This window comes from Leptopilina heterotoma, unplaced genomic scaffold (genome assembly GCF_015476425.1).
Source record: "Leptopilina heterotoma isolate Lh14 unplaced genomic scaffold, ASM1547642v1 Lhet_358, whole genome shotgun sequence".
NCBI classification, from domain to species: Eukaryota; Metazoa; Arthropoda; class Insecta; order Hymenoptera; family Figitidae; genus Leptopilina; species Leptopilina heterotoma.
Genome location: NW_025111038.1, coordinates 594,193 through 616,139, shown reverse-complemented (window position 1 = coordinate 616,139; position 21,947 = coordinate 594,193). Strand labels below are relative to the sequence as shown.

The following is a 21,947-nucleotide window of genomic DNA, read 5'->3' as shown; positions in this document are numbered from 1 at the left end:
GTACTTTTTAAAATTTAATTTAAAAAATCAGAACTTGAACATTTTTTTAATATACAAATTCTGAAATTTATTTTTGTTAAAAAACTATACGAATTTTAGTTGCAATATTTCCTCATGGAGGAAAGAAAAATTATCTGCTATACTTGAACCTTGAAAAAGAAATTTATAAAAAAATTGACAATCTATATCATACAAGTTCAAACTGGTATAGTATTTACATTTTTCGATGATTTTTTGCCACTTGAACTGAGTCTGATTAGAAATATTGCGTACGAGAGTTTAATGTTTACAATAATAAAAATTCGATAACCGGCGTGACTATCACGTTGCTCATATCAAAGAATAAAAAATGGCAGCCAATATTTACGAAAAAATGTACATCCAAATAAAAAATCAATAAACAAAATGACGAGAAAATGCAAAGAAGAGTAAAAATGTATTTTCGATTGCATTTAATGCAATGTGTGTTGAATAGATTTTTATCTTAAAGTCTTAAGGTCAAACGTTTGGAGAAGTAACTTCTTCCCGTTCTATGTCACGATTAAATTAATACATATATATGAGATAAAGACTATCCCTATGATGCAGTGCGTCTCTCTTATCATTAACTGTCTACTACAATGTGTTATTATTTTTATCAACAATTAAAAAATGATGTGCTACTCGTTTGCACGCGTTGATCAGCATGAATGATCTATTAACCCTGACATGAAACAATCATTCGCATATACAATTTATATGCTAAGAGGTATTACGTGAGTACGAAAAATAACAATAACAAATAAACCACAGTCAATGTCTTATTACTGTAGACACAATCTCTTGTTTATACGAAACTGCGTTATGCGAAATTTGGCAATTAGCCAAATAATCAATTGTCATATATTTTTTATCGAGGTTAATTTATTAAATAGAAATAAATACTTAATTAAAATAAATCTAAAAGAAATAATTCTCTTAAAAAACAAAGTCTTAAAGCACTTACAGCTGAAACGTGTTTTTCAAAAATTCAATCCATTTTTGGGCTTAAAAGATCATATATTAATAATTTAATTAAATATTCATTTTTATTGCTATAGGTATTTTTATTATAATTTTCTTTTTTATGAAGCCCTAATTAGTGAAAATTGTAAATTTATTGGAAACAAAAGAGGTTTAAAATAGAATTTCACAAGCAGCGGGTGAGAAAATTAATAATTATTATATAATTTGTTTTAAAATCAGGAATGTTATTTAAAGACTGAAAACAATAAACCAATTATCTGTAAATGCGTGTTTTGTAACTTTATACAACTGTCGCATCACTGACCTAAGTCACACACAACACAATAATAACAGGTATTTTTAATAATAAATAATGCTGTTCTTCTTTTTGAAAATTAAAACAAAAATATTATTTTAAATGCTTATTAAAAAAATACTCAATTATTTTTTAATAAAAAACATTAATTTTAAAACTTATTTTAAAAATCAAAATAATCTGAATCAAAGAAATCTTCTCTTCTACCTATATATTATTCAATTTTTCGCTGAAATCCAACCAGACAAGCTGGTTGTTTATCCGATATTCTCATTTGTTGATTTTTATTTTTTTACTTTAATATTTTATAAATGTAGTAATAATTAAAATTAAAGTTTCTTTGTCTCTAAAAATAAAAGCAACAGAAAATAATCAAGTAATAAATAAAGCAGGTGATAAAGTTAAAAATTTTCCAGCAAAATAGAATGCTTAGTAAGTTTTATAATCCATTCGATAAAGATATCAATTTCTTTGAAACAAGGACTCATTATTTATTTGATAAATAGCTATTTAAAGATCATATCAGATTTTGTAGAAAAAACTTCTCTCAAAATAGAAAATTTATAAAATTATTTGAAAAATTGTAATAATTTATAATAATTATTATACACTCAGAAAAAGAGTTAGCTGCCATAACCAATTAAATAGTTGCTATAGCGCGATCCAATTAATTGGTTAGCACATCCAACTATTGGATACTGTTTCCATGCGAAAAGGTACCCCAGCTATGTATGTAATGCAGCTAAAAAGTTGGATGTATCAACCAAGAAATAGTTGCCCCATCCAATAAATTGGATCGCGCTATAGCAACTATTTAATTGGCTATGGCAGCCAACTCTTTTTCTGAGTGTATAGTAATAGTATCAATAGGTAATAATTAAAGGGCCTAATTATGAATTATTGGAAAATTTTGACATGTCCCTATTAATGAGGCATTAGCAATCCCTGTGTCTTATTAAATTCTGTTCCAATTTATAAGACACTCATTTAAATCAATATAAATATTGTGAATTAAATTTACTTTTGCTATAGCTTAATTAATCATATTTTAATCATATGAAATATCAATATTTTTATTTGATTTTTAGTAGTAGTATCTTATTAAATGTCTGATGATTGGAACCTATTGAAAATATTATTCTAAAATTTAAATTCTCAGAAATTTGATGGACATCGAATTGACATCTGCTTGGAGCAAAAAATAAAAAAAGTGACAAGGCAACACATGAGCTGAATTTAAAAATATCTATTTTCCTTTTACTATTAAGTAATCTTGGACGAAACCCAAGAATTTTTTCTACACAATTTCGATGATGATTATTATATTTTTAAAACCATAAGGAAAGCTCATCGTCAATATATTAAAGAAAATTAATTACCGAAAGCATTCTCGATGAATGTTGAAAGACATAATTTAAAGTGGAACAAGTCTCAGCTGTCATAATGAGATTAAAAAAAAACACACTTTATGAATGTCTCCCACAAGTATCGCGGAGACAAAGTCCCGAACAAATATTTGACGTATTTTCAGAAGAAATTTACGATGTCACTGTAGAGAAAATCTTTTGTGCACGAGGACCGAAAACGAACTGCAAATCAAATGAGATTCTCATCTGCTATTATTCGATGAAAGTTTTGCAAGAAAAAATAAACACGAAGTAAAAATAAACAAGAAAAAAAGATACATCTTCCCTTTCACCCCTTCTCTATACTCGGTTACCTTACTCAAAATGTTCAACTATATATATATTTAACACCTTGTAAATTCAAGATCAAGAAACTTACTTGACCTTGAATTTTATTATGTTCCCCTTTCGCGGTCCTTCGCTGAGAATTTATTTTTGGATTCGATTTAAGAAAAAAATCTTACCAATAAACTATCCGGAAAAGGCGGAGCTTATAAAAGAAGAATGCTTTTTTTAGTTGAAAGATACTGCATTTTGCTGATGAAATTGTTTCATCTCCCGAAAGAAAGAAAAAAAGAGAGAGAGATAAGATAAACAATCCAAAAACTTATTTTTCGTTGAATAAATATAATAAAAAAGGTCTACTATAAAATTAAATCTTGGCATTTTTATTTTTCACGATAGTTTAATAATTTTTCCATAACAATGATTAATGTTTATAAGACTTTAGTCTGACCTAAACATACAGTATTGGTGTTCCTCGCATATACGTATGGCTGAAACAGCAATACAGTGAAGCAATCATTACTATGGAGATGTGACGATTGCTATTAGTATATTATACAAACGTTTCAAAGATCGTTAAGAAATAAAAAAAATATTCAACTTATAATTACAAACAAAGGAACCCGCAGGAAATTCATTAGTTATTTGCGCCCCAGTTGATTTTATCTTATAGATTTTCAATTTTAACTTCGTATTCAGTCTGAAGAAAACTATTAATTTCGAAAACTTATATAGGAAAATCGACTGGGACTCAAAACTATTTCCTGCTGGGATTTTTATTAATAATAACATGTTGACAAAATTTTGACAAATCATAGAACGTCAGGTATTTGAGATATTTTGACCTATATGTGGAAAAAACAAGTTCTTTGGCTATTTATTAAGTCACGTAGCATAAATAAAAAACTTATGTCTCTTTAAAAAGCCTTTTGAAACTTAAAAAAATCTTTATTTGGCTCTGAGATATGGTGTTTAACCTTTTTTGTAAATTACATATTTAAAATCAGAATTACAAAATTCAAAATGGAGAATTCATTATGTCGGCTGAATTTTTTTAAAAGTCAAACGGATTCGCTTATGAAACTTGTTACTCAGGGGTTTTTGGGGTTAATCACTGGATTACGAATCTGATTTCAGATTTTTTAAATTAAAAATGTCGGATCTAATATGTCGGCCAAAGGTTTAGAAATTCAACAGATTTGCGTTTGTATTTTAAAAGACTTTGCAGAACAAAATAAAGATTTTTCCAAGTTTCAAAATCCTCTTTAAAGGGGAAGAATGATACTTTCAGATGGCGTTAAGAATTTTTAGAACAAACATTCTTTACTTATGATACATAATGACTTCATAAATGTCCAAAAACGGGATTTTTACACTTTTAGGTAAGAATTTGTCAAAAACGTGACGTATTGTTCAGTTCTTGATTCTGATATTCGTCAAAATTTTATCGACCTATGTAATGAATAATAATGAAGGAATTACTAATAGAAACTATAATGACTATACTTTTGATACTCTTATTATTGGATTTTCTGTTTTGAATTAAATATTCATTTATGTAAGCAAAAAAAATTAATTAGTATAGGAAATTACGCACTAGAAAAATTATTTCACTTTAATATAAAAAAACCGTTTTGTTGATTTTCAATACATATGTACCTAATCTCCTTTTTTCGCCACAATAGTAAAAGAATTAATTAAAATAATCAAAAAGATAACTAAAGCAATAACAATTTAGACAGTAAAATATCATTTTAACAGAATATAGAATTGTTAGAATGTTATAGCTTGGCAGAATTTTCATTAATAAAAATCGATTATCAACGTTTTAGAATTTTTATTCGTAAGAATAGTAATGGGACAGAAATGAAATATGATTGAATTTTAAATGTTGTGAAAAGTTGTTTGTCAGAATTTAAATTAAACAGAATAGAAATTTAAAAGAATATTAATTTAGCAGAAAAAAAAGTAGAAAGAATTCTCATTTAGTAGAATATTTATTTGTTCGAATTATAATTTAGCAGAAAGTTAATTTGATCAAATTTAAATTTACCAGAAATTTAATTTGACCGAATATCAATTTATGCGAAACGTTTTTTGATAGAATTATAAATTTACAGAATCGTAATTTAATAGAATCTTAATATGTATTTTTAGCATCGATTTTAATTAAATTTAAAAACTTGCCCCCCCCCAATTTTCATATGAAACATACAAATGTAGGATGTACTCGCACTTAGTTTGTATTCAAATAAATGCTTTGGTTGTATAATATGAAAGAAATTCGTGTTTCAATGAGTTAATGAAATATTTCGTTGCCATCTTTTCCAAATGACAGTGAGCATAAAATAAAGCGCAATTTCCTAAATTATATCGTTTAAGTGCTTCTGCTTTATAAACGAAATCTGAAGCACGTGGGTGTGACGCACAAGCAGCACAACGAATGAAATCTGTCCCCCTTTAAGTATTATCTGCAATTTTCTAAATTAGATAATTCTCCCTATGAAGAAATAAAAATTTACTCGTGACCTTCTTCCTATTCCATGCAATACTTAGCAAACAAAATAAGTTTAAAAATAATAAAACTGTGAAAATAAAATAAATCTCGTTTACTTCTAAGAAACATAAGAAGATTGTATCTTCAAGAGAGGAAAACAAAAGAACAATTGAAAGGATAAAATTCGACAAAATTTTCCATTCGACTGTTGGTAAATTTTAGAGTGCAACTGATCGTTGCGACCGCGAAATAATCGCAAAAGGCCCTTGGCGAGTTTCTAAAGTGGCCATTCAAGGCGACCGGGAAGAGATTACCAAAAGTCACCTCACCAATGTTATATTGAAAAGCGACACGAAATAATCCCAAAAAATTATTATTTTAATTATATTATTATTTCTTCAAAAATTAGAAGATATCTTCTCAGCATCAATAATTTCAAAGGTCAGAGGATTGACAAATTAAGAGATTACTTTAATCGAAAATTGCTCAAAGTTACTGCACACAATTGATTATTGTCCTTGAACTTGAAGAAAAACTTTTCCATTGTTCAAATTAATCATTTAACTGAAATTAAACTTTTGATAATATAATGTGTTGCAAAAGATGTGTCAATTGTGTCTTTTAAGTATACTCTGAAATAATTTATTTCCTTAAATATTTCATTTCTTAAAAAGTTTAAAAACTTTTTGAAATTCCAAATTTAATTTAATACTAATTTTAATATTTTATAGTAGAAATAAATATATCATAAGTTTACCATAAATTTTATCGACCTGACGTCACAGTGTTTTTCGTCACGCGGAAGTGTTTTTCCCCGAATCCTAAAAATAGTATTGCAACCCCCCAAAAGAATTTCGACTCATTAAAACTAAATCCCATCATTTTGTTTATTAAGAAAAGAGAAGAGAAAGATTTATTCAAAGAAAGATTTATTCAACTAAATAATAAAAAGAAAAAATTAACTGCGAAATAGCTTGGTTTTCTTTGTATGTAAATTATAGAAAAGGAGGAAAAGAAAATTAGACATAATTTTTGACTCTTTAAATTAATAGTTACGAAATCTTGTCTCATTATCAAAAGATAAAGATAAAATTTACTTTTAGATAATAACTTGAAAAGAGGGGAAGGTATCTAAATTGATAAAAAAAACGCAAAAAAATTTTACAACGCAATATAAATGTTCTTAAAAATAAAAAAAGAACAGGCTTATAATAGAGGCTTACTTTTAATTATATTTTTAAAAACAAAAAATGAAAATTTCTCTCTCCATAAATAATAATTTAATTTTCGTTATTTTTAGTCACATTTTTCTATATTTAACCTGACAATTATCTTATCAAACAAATGATAATGCTCTCTGCTTGTGAACAATTAACGTGTATGTTTTTTTAATAAAATTAATATAAATCTAATTATAAAATTATCTGATTACCTTTAAAGAGGAATATTAGTGATAGATTTCTATTTTTTTTAAATGATTTGATGATAAAGAAATTCACGTTTCATCATTGCAACAAAGATAAAAAAATCCGGGGGTCATTGGTGATTCGATAAAAGAAACAAAATTATATGCAATACACTTAATACAATAAACGAAAAAAGAACAGGAAAAAATATAATAAAGTAATATAAAATAATAATAATAATAATTACTATTATTTTTATCTTTGTAAAAGAACTTTTAAGAATTGAATTTTTTTTTAAAATGCCTATAATATGTAAATCTTTTCTGCGAATAGTAAATTTTGGTATTTTTTCATTATACCAAAACTGTAAGTTTAATTAAACGTAATTAAGGAATTAATTTAATTTTTTTTAATTGTAAAATTTGAAAAATCTTTGCTTTCGGTTTTTTAGAATTATGACCAATTCCAGTGATTAGGGGAGAGTGGGGCAAAGGCGCTATGCGGGGCAAAGACGTTTTTTAAAATATCTCCTTTATTTTCTGTCTATTTCAATTGGTATTAAAAATTAAGTTGCAATGCAATCAGACCAATTGATTAAAAAAAGAAAAACCTAAAAATATCAAATATTTTAAGAAATATAACAAAAAAATTATTTTGCAAAAATAAAATGATAATTTTACTGAACAAACTTTTATTTTTTAAAACATAAGTTTAAGTATTTAATTTTTAAAAACGTAACATGTAAATAAATTAAATATTTCTCTACACAACTGGCGTGGTGTTTTAGTTTAATTTTGTATCTAAATATTTTTAATTTAAAGTAAAAAAAGAAGTTTGTTATGTGGGGCAAAGGCAATATTGAACATAATTTGTTTAAAAACAATTGAATATTCGAATTTTTCTATGTATTTATCGTATTTATTCACAATATAAGGTTAAAATCACTAAAAGTTTTTATTTTCTATTTAAATAGTTTAATTCTTTTAATAATATGTTGTTAACCTTATGTTTCGTAAATATTATACTGAGCAATTCCACGCCAAGTGATCATAAGAATTTTCGATGATTTTAGCAATATTAAAAATACTTTCAGAATTTGTTCCTTTTTATACATGGAATAAAAGTGTATAAAAGTTTTTTTTAAATTTTCAAAATTTTTTGAGTTACCTCTTACTCAAAATTTTGGTCGGTTTTTCAAAAAATGCACATAACTTTTTTTCTTGTTAACCGATTAAGATAATTTTTTTGGAAAATACTCATAATAAGAAGTACTTTAAAGAAAAAAAATAAAATTTAATAAAAAATTTTTTTTGCCCGAAAAAAATTTCAAAAAATTTTTTGAATTCAAATTTTGAAAAAAATATATCTTCGATTTGAAAAGTTTTTTTTGGTAAATATTGTCAATTAAGTAAAGAATACTTCCTGTAAATTTAATTATGGGACAAAAATAACTTTACGAGAAAAAAAATAAAGTGTGCAGCGCGGCGTGCCGGGACTTGTGCATGTATTCACTTATGGCTGCGCAAGTTTCGTTTCAAATCACTCTAATAGGTCACAATTCTTTACCAAAACGCTTTTTCTTTTTTATAAATCTTCGTAATTAAATTCTCTATCAATCTCTTGAGCCTTATTTTTGAATTTTTGTTTTTAAACATTTTTTAAATAACAATAAGTATTAAAAAAATCATAAAATCGTAAAATATATTTTTTTAGTTTTATTAATTAAGAAAATTAATCAAAAAACCTATTAAAATAATTTTTAATTGATAAAAAATAAAAAATTATTTAGTTAAAAATTGTTATACAATAAAAAGTTATTATTTTGTCATAAACTGTACTTAGGGTTAAAAATTTATATTTTTTCTGAATTGTGCAATTTTTCATAAGTAAAGTATTCAAGTATAAAAGAAAAACTAAAAATTTATTATTTAACCCTTGTTTAAACAATTTATAATTTTCAATTTTTCAATTAATTGTTTAGAAAAAATTAGAAATTTCTAACCCAAATGAAGCTTATGAAAAAATGAAAAAAGTACATAAGAAACAAATATAAATTTCTTACCCTAAGTATAAATAGTTTATGAAAAAATAACAACAATTAATTGTTTAAACAATGTTTTAATAAATAATTGTTTTTTTATCATCAGTAGATATATTACTCATGAAAAATTGTACAATTGAGAAGAAACTAGTAATTTCTAGGCCTAAGTATACAGTTTATAAAAAATAACAACAATTAATTAATTAAAAAGTGTTTAATTAATTTATTTTTTATCAATCAAACATTATTTTAATAGGTTTTTTAAATAATTTTCTTAATCAATAAAACTAAAAAAAATATATTTTACGATTTTATGATTTTTTTAATACTCATTGTTATTTAAAAAATGTTTAAAACAAAAATTCAAAAATAAGGCTCGAGAGATTGATAGAGAATTTAATTACGAAGATTTATAAAAAAGAAAAAGCGTTTTGGTAAAGAATTGTGACCTATAGTGTGATTTGAAACGAAACTTGCGCGGCCATAAGTGAATACATGCACAAGTCCCGGCACGCCGCGCTGCACACTTTATTTTTTTTCTCGTAAAGTTATTTTTGTCCCATAATTAAATTTACAGGAAGTATTCTTTACTTAATTGACAATATTTACCAAAAAAAATTTTTCAAATCGAAGATATATTTTTTTCAAAATTTGAATTCAAAAAATTTTTTGAAATTTTTTTCGGGCAAAAAAAAATTTTTTATTAAATTTTATTTTTTTTTCTTTAAAGTACTTCTTATTATGAGTATTTTCCAAAAAAAATTATCTTAATCGGTTAACAAGAAAAAAAGTTATGTGCATTTTTTGAAAAACCGACCAAAATTTTGAGTAAGAGGTAACTTAAAAAATTTTGAAAATTTAAAAAAAACTTTTATACACTTTTATTCTATGTATAAAAAGGAACAAATTCTGAAAGTATTTTTAATATTGCTAAAATCATCGAAAATTCTTATGATCACTTGGCGTGGAATTGCTCTACTAATAAATATCACTTGTTAATTTTTTTAAGGCTTATAAATGCTTTCTTTTAGAAATATAAGCGAAAACGTCGCTGCCCCAGCGTGTGGGGCAAAGGCATTATTTTGTATTGTTTTAAAATTTCATTACATAATGTATTTATAATTATAATATACTAAATAACAACTATTACAATTTCTTGTTGATTAGTTTTAGAATAATGAAACACAAAGACCGCATAAATTAATTGCTTAATTTAAAAAATATACATCGATAAATGTAAACCTAGCGCCTTTGCCCCACTCTCCCCTATAGAATATCGTTTAGATAAAAAGTTATGCAAATAAGAAAAAAGTTGGATTTAATTAATTGTTATGTTTTAGTTATTTATTTTTTCCCTGAAGAGATAAAGGTCGCGCAATGCAGTGTATAAAAATATTCACTAAATGAAAAAATTTACAATTATTTTATAATGACATATAGAATTACACAAAAACAGCAAAATAAAAAAAAACAATATACAAATACCTAAAATATGTGACGCTTCATGGTGAAAGGTGGAAAAAATTTTAGGTTATGTTTATAATCGTTTTACCTTGATTCATAAGCATTTTTTATATATTTTTTAAAACCAAAAGTCTTTTTTTTTAATATTTTAGTGATGTAAAAAATTTTTTAATATCATTATCTCGTACTGAGAGTTAATTCTCTTTATGTATTTTCACTTTATAGTGAGCAATCATAACCTAAAATTTTTTTCATCGTAAAAGGTATCTTTCACCGTGGAGCATCAGGTATAAATTTAAATTACCTTTAAATGTTTTTGAAGTGCAAGGTTTTTACTATATGTATTCAAATTCCAATGACACTTTTGAAAAAAATTAAAAGTAAAATCTTGATTCAATTAGTAATAAATAAATAATTTAGTACTGAAAAGAAGCCTCTGATTTATTACTATTCTTATAGTTTGGATAATTAACAAGCTTTTAAAATATGAATGAAGATAGTAAATTATTTTTTCAATAAAGTGGGTATTGATCTGTCAGATGAATCTGCATACAATTTTTATTTTTTTATCCTTTTTTTGCAATTTCTGCAAGTATGTATCTCATTAAAAACGAGTACGATATCTTCCTAATGAAATTCAATCCCAAGAGACTCAACCAGTTTTATCCAGGAATTGTTAATAATAATCTCACATCTGAATCTACGTGTTGAAAATTGTCTATTAGTTATAAACGAAATCTCCCTACAACGTTTTTCTTTTGAAAATTAGAAAATTAGAAAAAAGAATTGAGGCATTCTTTTACGCGCATAAACATAATATATAAAATTTAACTAGAAAATAATTTTATAAATAAATGTAAAATTCATCATCATATTAGTTAAAATTAAATATTAAAAATGAGAAAAACGAGAAAAATGTAATTTATTAATAAAAATAGAATTTCTTGGATTCTAAATAAATTTTTAAAAAATTTAAATCTTTTAAAAAGTTTATGACTTAGATTTACATGGCCGATAAATGATTAATAGGAGGTGAAGAGAGAAATTTCAAAAAGCGCTACAAAATTAAAGAAAAAACATAATTATAGTTAAACCTAATAATTAATAAGATTTTGTATCCTTATAATGTGGTCTATAGCTAAAAAATATCCGTCCCTTTTTGGTTTGGTAAAACAATGCTTTCATGAGGAAGCAATAATGTAGTAATGATTTATAATATATCAATAATAATAATTTAATTCAAAATTGATATGTAATTAAAAAACATTATAACTGCTAAAAGTTGCATTCAATAAAGGTGTATATTTTTATTATTGCAAGTGCGTTAAAAAGTTTTTGTTAATTTTCAAATTATTGAGAAAATGTACCTTTGTTTTTCTTTTAAGATATTTAGTAATCTTGGAGATTGGATTTGTAAACTTTGGCCTGGCCATCTTGATTAAATTAAATTTGAAATTCATTGTTGAGACTTCGTTACTCCGACTCGACGTGGAATGCAATTTTTCTCGTAGTTTTTGCATTGTTGGTATTCAAATTATTCACGACTCAAATCGATCTTTTTATTTGTTTAGAGAATTTTATAAAAAAAAATTTGCAAGAAATCTCTCACTACTGTCTAAAAATGACAATTTTATCTTATACTGAATGATTAATAAGTGTTTATTCTTTTTTAAATTAAGAATCAAAAATATTTTTTAATAAGAAAATAAAACGCTTTTAAACACTAGTTTTTCATTTTTGTTCTTGACCACGAAACGCTTTTTATTGTTCACAAAATATATTACAGAATGATATATTTTCTTAGATATGCTACTTTTTGAAGAGATCACATCTCGCGAGTGACTTGTTTACTTTTTTCTAAGCCGTCAATTATTCTTTTTCCGACACACTTCACTTGCCAGTGACTAAAGCTGTACTGAAATGACTGAAAGTCTTCTGTTGTCGAGTGTCGACGAATTGATTCATATAAGGGGGCAAGGAATTATTAGCTAATGCGAGTCGCGGTTAAGCTTATCTATCGCGCATTGCCGGTCGCGCAACACGTGTTTACAATTTACTATAGAATAAATTTATTATTTACCCGTGTGACACAGTGCACGTAGTAGGTAAAAATTACTACTTAATTGCTCTGTCTTACAAATCATTTGAAATATCCTTACTTGATTAAAAGGATTAAAAGTAAGGTCAATTCGTTGAAAAAGTGCATATTTTTGAGAATTTTTTTGTCAATACAGAGAGAGAGTTAATTTGTTTTATCAATTTCTATTTCTATATATATATATATATATATTATAATACTGCTCAACATTATTTTTCCAAATTTTCATGTCAAAATATTGAGAATTGAGCGAATGAATGTGAATCTCCTAAGGCCTCCCAGGGATACCTGAGGAATTATGTGAAGAAGAACCATTGAAAGGATCTGGCATTATTTATAAACGTTAAAATATACGAATATCAAAATATGACAATTTCTACAAGGGTAGTTTTGTAGAGCCTTTCATGACGAATTTTTGACCCCTTATTTAAACTTTTCGGTAATATTAGCCAAAGTAATTAACATTTTAAAAAATCAAAATTTTGAAAAAAGTTACAACTTTAAGGTAATAAATTGATATTTAATTATTTTTCTTTTTTTTCAAGTTTGCAATGCTTTTTTTAGAACAAATATTTCGACTCCTCATTGAATATTTTTTGGACATGTTAGCCAAAGTTATTGACAATTAAATAACTTGCTAATTAATTGCAAAATTAGCAATTTTGAAAAAAATAACTTTTTGTGGTTTTGTTGGTATTGAATTTTCAATAATATATGACAATAATACAACTTATAAAATTCATAAAATGAAGACAAAAATTGGCGTTTTAACTTTTACAACGGTTTTGTTAACTTTCTTTTTAAACCTCTTTTGAACCTCTCAACGATGAGGAAAAATTCAGACGTTTAGAGGTTGAAAAGAGGAGTTAGAAGTTTTAAGGAGACTTACACAGGAAAAAAAAGTCTGACTCCGTTTACACCTTAAATTCAGCCCATGTATTTCACGTAAGTCTTGTATAAGAAGAATACCCCAAGGATTTGGAACAATGAACATGTACAAGAACATAACGAAAAAAATTAGTTCACTCTTGTGTACTTGTACAAGATCGTGTATAAGTTTATGTACACGGAAAAAATTTTGGTGCACCAGTCGTTCCTACTAGTGCACGAGCTATACCAAACCGCAGGACGAATGTTGTCCTAGCGCTTAGTATAGCAGACGTACCGTTTTGTGACAGCAGGCGCACCCTTTTGGTGAGCCCTCTGCATTATTTAACCCCTTCGCAGTCAAGACCAAAATCTCATAAGTGGGCTCAAAATGTCGACAACTTGTTAGAAAACTAAAATTTGTGCAAACGAGCATACTATTGTATTTGAAGTCGCTGATTACGAATCCGATATCAGATTTTGAAAATTCAAAATGGCGAATCCAATATAGGGGACGAAATTTTCTAAAATTCATCGGATTCACTTAAAACATTTTACTCGGGGGTTTTCGGGGTCGCTGATTACGAATCCGATTTCAGATTTTGAAAATTCAAAATAGCGGATCCAATATGGCGAATGAAATTTTCTAAAATTTATAGGATTCATTTGAAACTTGTTACTAGAGGGTTTTCGCTGATTACGAAAAACTTTTAAAATGATAATAAATACAAAAATTTCCGACGCAGTCAGCTGTTAAGTATACTACGTTACTTACGACCGGACCCCAGAGTTTACCACGTGGAGGTATGCGGTCGAATTTTACACTTCTTTATTTATAAATTATTGTTTAATAATAATAACCTTTAAACATTCATAAATTAATATTTTTATTATTTAAAAAAAAATGTCAAAACATTTCAGTTAAAAATAATATTTATAAATTAATAATAAAAAAGTACATGTTTCGGTAACCTATTCGCAGTTTGAAGTTAATTGTTGTTTACATTTTGGTTTCTTAATCTTTTTTTAATTTTTCTTTTCAAATACTTTCAATTTTAAAATTAATGTATTGAAAATCTTCGAATTGTTGCAAAGAATTTTATCAAAAAATTTGATAATAATAGAATATTCCTTCAAAGAATTTCTTTATTTAGAGAAATAACTAAATTCTCGCAAAGAATTTTATTAATATTTTTAAAAATCCTAATTAAATTTTTTTGAAAAATTTCTTTGAATTTTTTTTAAACTAATGGAGTTTTTTTAATAATTTTAATTGAAAATTTCGAAAGCAATTGAATTTTATGAAGAAGAATTTTATTAAAATTGTATTGAAAATAAGTGATTTCTTGCGAAGAATTTATTAAAATTTTAAGAAATAATTAAATTGTTTATGAAGAATTTTATAGAAATATTTAAAAATCATGAAATTTTTTCGAAAAATTCAATTAAAGTTGTTTCGAAAATAATTGAATTTCTTTAAAGAATTTTATTAAAATTAAGTATTATTCAAAATAATTGAATTCATCATAAGAATTTTAATTACTTTTCGAAAATAATAGAATTATTTCAATTCTTTTGACGAATATATTCAAAAATTGTATTGAGCTAGTAATTTAATTCTTATATAGAATTTTTTTTAAATATTTTGAGAATAATTAAATTGTTTTTCAAAAATTTTAAATTCTTGTTGAAACTAAATTTTATGGGAATTTTTGAAAATAATTAAATTCTTTCGTTTAATTTTATTTTAATTGGGTTAATAATTATTTAATTCTTGCAAAGAGTTTTAGTATTTATAAAAATAGTTGAATTATTTCGAAGAATTTATTAAAGTTTAAGAAAATAATTGCAATTTATGAAAATATTTTAAAATATTTGAATTCATCTAAGGAATTCAATTAAAATTGTTTTGAAAATAATTGAATTCCTGCAAAGAATTTTACTATTTATAAAATTAATTGAATTCTTCTGAAGAATTTTACTATTTATAAAAATAATTGAATTTTTTCGAAGGATTTATTAAAATTTTAGAAAATAATTGAATTCTTTCGTGAAATTTTCAAAATAAAAAATTTTGTAATTTGCAAAACAGTAATAAGTTGAATATCTTGTACCGCGTGTAACATTTCCTATTGCATAAGAATGTGGTAGAAGCAATACAGGGTTTAAGGTTCAATTACGACTTAAAAAGGAGTTGTCAGAGTTAAATAGAACTTACGCAGGAGGAAAAAAACACCAAGGGTTTGTTAGGTGCAGGTTAGGGTTAAATTATTATACTTACCAGGAGGTAAGCAGGTCTAAAAGTTCGACTCGGGTAGTATCTAATTTCTAAATGCATAACGTATTTTATATATAGACCCATTGTCAACCTCAAAACATTTTTCTCCAAAAATATGCTGAAAATGTGTACGAAGATATTTTTAAAATCTTAAATTAAGATATTTCAAATAACTAAAAATAAGTTTCTAATAAAACATCTTAAATTAAGATACTTCTTTTTGCAGTGCGATAGATAATTTAACACTTAATAATTGTTATCTCCTTATCGAGCATTTTTGAAGAACTTTAAACACTTAAAAAGTATAATTGTCCTTTCAACTTTCATCTTATTTCATTTATAAATTGAGGTCTCAATTTTTCAATTAAATCTCACGTCTTAAAAAAGAGGTTAAGATATTTACAAGTACTTTTCAAATATTATAAAATATTATTATCGAACACGATTCAAGAAAACAAAAGGTTGGGAAATTAATCGACTATTCATGAGATCATTTCTGAAAACAAGTGTCGACTGGCAATGAAGAAGTTTTAACCTCTCTGTCTCTCATAATGAGATGATAAATGTCTACATAATTAAAATGAAAACTTCCACCTAGGTAGACCTTGAAAAACATTTATTTACTTCGAAATTCTTTCACTGAGAAAACCATTTATTTGAATCAAACATATTCCCTTTAAATAAAACTTGGAATATATTTTTGCTATACAGTCAAATATAATTATGTATAAGTTTAATTCAAACCTATTTTTTGGTCCATTTAAAGAAATAATATATACATATATTATTTGTATCTAATTCAAACATAAATTATATGTTAGAAGAAGAAGAAGATTGAAAATTATCAGTTAATTAGATAATTGTGTTCTATAGCACGTAATCAAGTGCAAACAAAATTTTACTAGGGTAAGAATTCCTGAAGTGGGCCCCTATTTTTCATTAGGTCGGTGGATTTTTCTCATTCTTATATGTTTCGATAGCCTATGATGGTATAATAAAAACCTGTAAATAGTTTTCCGAAATTCGAATATTTACCAAAGTTATTCAAGGTCAAAGTAATTTGTAGCGTTTTAGTAAATAGCTAATTACTCGCGATCGGATAAACCGATTTTAATAAAAATTGGAGGAGAGTTTACCTAAAGAATTGTACTTTAGATAAATGATCAAAATTTTAATTAAAAAATATAATTTGTTTAAATAAATTAACATTAACTTTTTAATTTTTGGGGTTAAAAAAAAATTAGTTCTCCATATTTTTTTTGATTTTTTTTTAATAATCAAATAGAGAATACTTTTAAGATTTTATTTCAACAATAAAAAAGTGGGATTCTCTATCACTTTAGAAAATATAATATTTTTAGTTACAAAATTTTTTGAAAAGTTAAAGAAATTTGAAGCAAAACAAATGAACGAATTAAACTTGGTTGGTTAAAATTGTCGAGTTTAATTCGTTCATTTGTTTTGCTTCAAATTTCTTTAACTTTTCAAAAAATTTTGTAACTAAAAATATTATATTTTCTAAAGTGATAGAGAATCCCACTTTTTTATTGTTGAAATAAAATCTTAAAAGTATTCTCTATTTGATTATTAAAAAAAAATCAAAAAAAATATGGAGAACTAATTTTTTTTTAACCCCAAAAATTAAAAAGTTAATGTTAATTTATTTAAACAAATTATATTTTTTAATTAAAATTTTGATCATTTATCTAAAGTACAATTCTTTAGGTAAACTCTCCTCCAATTTTTATTAAAATCGGTTTATCCGATCGCGAGTAATTAGCTATTTACTAAAACGCTACAAATTACTTTGACCTTGAATAACTTTGGTAAATATTCGAATTTCGGAAAACTATTTACAGGTTTTTATTATACCATCATAGGCTATCGAAACATATAAGAATGAGAAAAATCCACCGACCTAATGAAAAATAGGGGCCCACTTCAGGAATTCTTACCCACTAAAGGTAAAAAGGTCTGCCACAACAATAAAGAAGATTGCAATATCTATCCCAGATAGATCGAAATCTTACAATCAGTGTTTAAAAATCGTCAAAATAGGAATAAATGAAGAAGTAATAATGAAAACAATTTTCTTTTGAGTTTGAAAAAGTAATTAACAATTAATAACAAAAATAATCTAGCCGAGCCTCGAAAATTAGTACTGGCGCAGTACAGAACTTTTGTTTCTCCAAAATTCAGACAAGCTTCGGCGTCAAGTTCTGTCTGAATATAGAAAAAATGTCCACAAAGCACTTCACAGGCATTGATTTTTATTATATAAACTTGAAGCAAAAAAAATGTTGGAATAAACAAATAAATTTTAACAATTCATAATTACTTTTTAAGTAATTAAATTTTTAATTACTTTTTCATAATTAGGGTTAAAGTCTTTGGTTAACTTTCGTCGAACCCGGGTTTAATTCCCAGACCCCTTAAACTTATTTCCAAAATATTTCTCATGAATGCTATGCATGGACATTTTGCTGTTTGCGACAAGCTTGAGGCAATCATGCCAAGCTTGCTGTAAGCTCTTGTGCTATTTGGGATTAATATCATAAAACAGAATTTTTAGCGGCAAGTTTTACAGCAATCTTGCTGCAAACGTGACGTAAGTTTGCTGTAATCATAGCACAATATTGTAGCAAGCTTACCATCCCAAGCGGCGCGTAATATCATTTTAATGTCACTGTAATATTACAGTGATCTTATTGTGATTTTGAAATATCCGCTACATGATAATATTACAAGTGATATTAAGGTAATAATTTTATCCTGTATAATGGAAAACAAAATCATTTTGATATTAGGTACACCTATTACGAATTTCCAATGTATTATCACAGTGATGTCAAGATCATATTTTACTATTTATTCATATTATTTACCCTTTTGTTGTTAAATTATTTATTACTATTAATTTATAATAAACTTTAAATATTAATAAGATATTTATTGCGTCAATATTCACAGCCAACGCAGTACACAGTCAGTTGTACTTTTCCCATTGAGCTAGACTATGATTTTTAGCTGATTTTTAGCTTATTTTTAGCTGATTTTTATTGATAGCAATAAAAAAAGATATTCGTAAAAAAATTATGTATATTTGCCTGACTAATAGATATAAATTTGTGACGCGCTCCGAAGAAAGGTACACAGAAAAAAATGCGAATGGTAAAAACAACCACATTTGTGTAGTTAGAAAAAAAGTAGTTAAAACTACCATATTCAGCAGCATTTTAACTACACTTCCTCAGTTAGTGGAACCAAAATGAAGTAGTTGGTTTTATGTAGTTAAAATAACTACTTTACGTAGTTGAAATAACTAACAGATGCTTGTAAATGGCTCAACTATAGTGTAGTAGTAAAAACTATTGTTAAAAACTATTGTTAAAAGTTAATTTTACTATTGTGTTAGCAAAAATAACTATTTTGTATTAGTTGCAAACAAAATGAGACTTATTACTGTTTTTATACAGTAAATACAACCTCTGAAAGTTGTTACTTTTATGATTTATGTAGTTAAAACAACTATTTCTTACTAGTTGCAGAGAAAGAAAGAAATTTACTGTTTTCATATAGTAAAATCAATTGTTGAAAATAGTTATTTTTACTATTTATGCAGTTGAAAAGATCATTTTTTTCTACAGAGAAAAAACGTGAGTGGTAAAAGCATCCACATATGTGCAGTTAAAAAAATATAGTTAAAACTACCATATTCAGCAGCATTTTAACTGAACTTCCATAGTTAGTGGAACTAAAATTGAATAGTAGGTTTTATGTAGTTAAAATTACACCTACACGTTATGATTGTGAATAACTCAACAATAGTGATGAATCACAAGTTTTGAACGTTCAAATGAACGAAATATTTTGTATTAAAAATATTTTCATAAATTATTGATTCGAATAAAAATTTAAAACTTAGATTCTACATTTAAGAACTTTAAAAATTAATTTTTTTGATAGTAACTTAAAATTATTGTCATAAAAATTGAATTTGAGGAAGAAATAAATAAATTTCGTTCATTTGAACGTTCAGAACTTTAGGATCATCAATAGTGCAGTAGTTAAAAGTACTGTTAAAAATAGTTATTTTCGGAATTTCTGTAGTAGAAATATCCATTTCTTGCTATTTGCAAAATAAATTAAAATTTACTGTTCCAAAGAGTAAAAACAACTGCTGGAATTTGTTATTTTTGTGTTTAATGTAGTTAAAAGAACCAATTCTTACTAGCTTTTAATAATTTATCTCTATGGTGGTAAGAAACATTTATTTTTATAACTACAAAAGTCATAAAAGTAACAATTTTTATGTTGTTTTTACTATATGAAAATAGTAAGTTTAATTTTTTTATAACTAGTAAAAAGTGGATAATTTTACTACAGAAATTCTGAAAATAACTATTTTCAACAGTACTTTTAACTACTGCACTATCGTTGAGTCATTTAAAATCATATGCTGGCTACATTTCAACTAAGTCCTTGAGCTTAAAAAATTAGTTACTGCAACTAAACGGAGTAGTTATTATGACTGAATCTAAGAAGATTGTCCTCAAGTACGATGCCAGTCATCGTAGCGTGCGAGCGTGGTTAGGTGGTTAGGTTATCGTTTGCGAATGTTAGGGTCGTGCGTTCAATCCCCGGCGTTTGGGGATTTTTCTCTGTTAGGTGTATAAGAATTTAATATGTAAATTATATATGAACAAAAATAGGTAAGAGAAAATATAAAAAAATGGACCTCAATAATAATAAAAAACAAATAAATAATTTCATTTTACTACTTTAAATAGTTAATTTAACTATTTTTTACAGTTGTTACAACTACAATTTGTTACGGGCGCCTATAGGAACTATGAGAATTTAGTTACTGCAACTAAATGAAGCAGTTAGTATGACTAACAACAAATAGTTAAGATAACTGTTTTAGTAGTTAAATTTACTGTAAAAATGGTATTTATTACTACATTTTACAGTTAGACTAACTATTCTGTCATAGTTCATTTTACTAAATAATGTTACGGGCGCCTATAGGAACTACAGGAAATAGTAAAAAAGTAGTCAAATTTACCATATTTTTTTTTGTGTGTACCTAAGAAGCAAAAGATTGTAGGTTATTATGTTTATTGTAATTTTTGAAACGAAAATACACAAACAGCAATAATAAAATATAATGATATTTACATCTAAAATAATTAATAAAAAGTGATTTGAGTTTTATATAGGTACAATTACACGGAAACTTTTAATTATAAGGCAAAAAAAAACACAAACATAATCTGAAAATGATACACATCTTATAGGTACCTTTCTTCGGAGCGCTTATATGTATTCGACCTAATATATTGTAAATAAAAAAATGTATGTATGCAGCTCTTTGCACACGGAGAAAAATGAGTTTGCTATTATATGGATAGCGAATTTTTAGCTATTACAGCTAATAATTAGCTGTTTTAGCAAAAAAAGTTAGCTATTTTAGCTAATTATTAGCTGCATTAGCTAACAATAATTGCTATCCATATAATAGCAATTAAGGTTAGCTAAGGTAGCTAAAAATTAGCTGAAATAGCTAACTATTTTTCTCCGTGCAGTATTACGTAAACAGTATGTAAACAATCAATATTGAGAAGAGAATAAAAAATTTCAAATCTTTGTGCTAATGAGAGAGAACAAAACTGTATCTAAATGAAAAGTTAAACTATTTAACTATCTATGAGTCAATAGTACGGGAGATTCTCCGAAAAAAGGGAAATTTTAATCTTTTTTCTTAAAGATCGTACACTGAAAAAAAAATTTATTTGATTCAAATAATTCAAATTATTTGAAAAATATTTAATTGATTCAAATACTTTTTAGTTGGATCAAAAAAATATGTATTTGATTCAAATAACTTTAATTATTTGAATCACACTTATTTGAACCAAATAAATCGTATTTGATTCAATTAAATAATAAATTGAATTAAATAAATGAATTTGTTTAATACAAATAATGAGTTAGTTGAAACTATTCTTTTATTTATTTCACTCAAATACTTCGTATATTTGATGCAAATAAAAATTATTTGACACAATAAATTTATTTTATTGATTCTAATAAACTTAATTATTTAATCCGAATAATTCGTTATTCAAAGCTAATACACTATTTTATCAAGACAAATAAAAAAATATTTCAATCAATTAAATAATTATTTGAAACGAAAATAATGAATTACTTGAAACTGTTCATTTATTTATTTCACTTAAATATTTCATTTATTTAATACAAATAAACAAATTTTCGACAAATAAATGTGTTATTTGAAT

General features: G+C 25.5%; 1 protein-coding gene across 9 annotated transcripts in view; it reads right to left on the bottom strand.

The window, feature by feature from the left end:
- LOC122505416 (TLD domain-containing protein 2) overlaps positions 1-21,947 on the bottom strand; it is a 582,826-nt gene that overhangs the window by 11,807 nt on the left and 549,072 nt on the right. The window contains exon 1 of one of the 9 annotated variants that reach the window (XM_043617019.1): positions 11,767-12,333. The exons of 7 other annotated variants lie outside the window; for them this stretch is intronic. In XM_043617019.1, the coding sequence (XP_043472954.1) occupies positions 11,767-11,919 (153 nt within the window). In that variant the 5' untranslated portion in view covers positions 11,920-12,333. Of the gene's footprint in view, positions 1-2,679; positions 2,896-11,766; positions 12,334-21,947 lie in introns of those variants that run through there. One more of the 9 variants, XM_043617020.1, reaches the window with a different exon arrangement.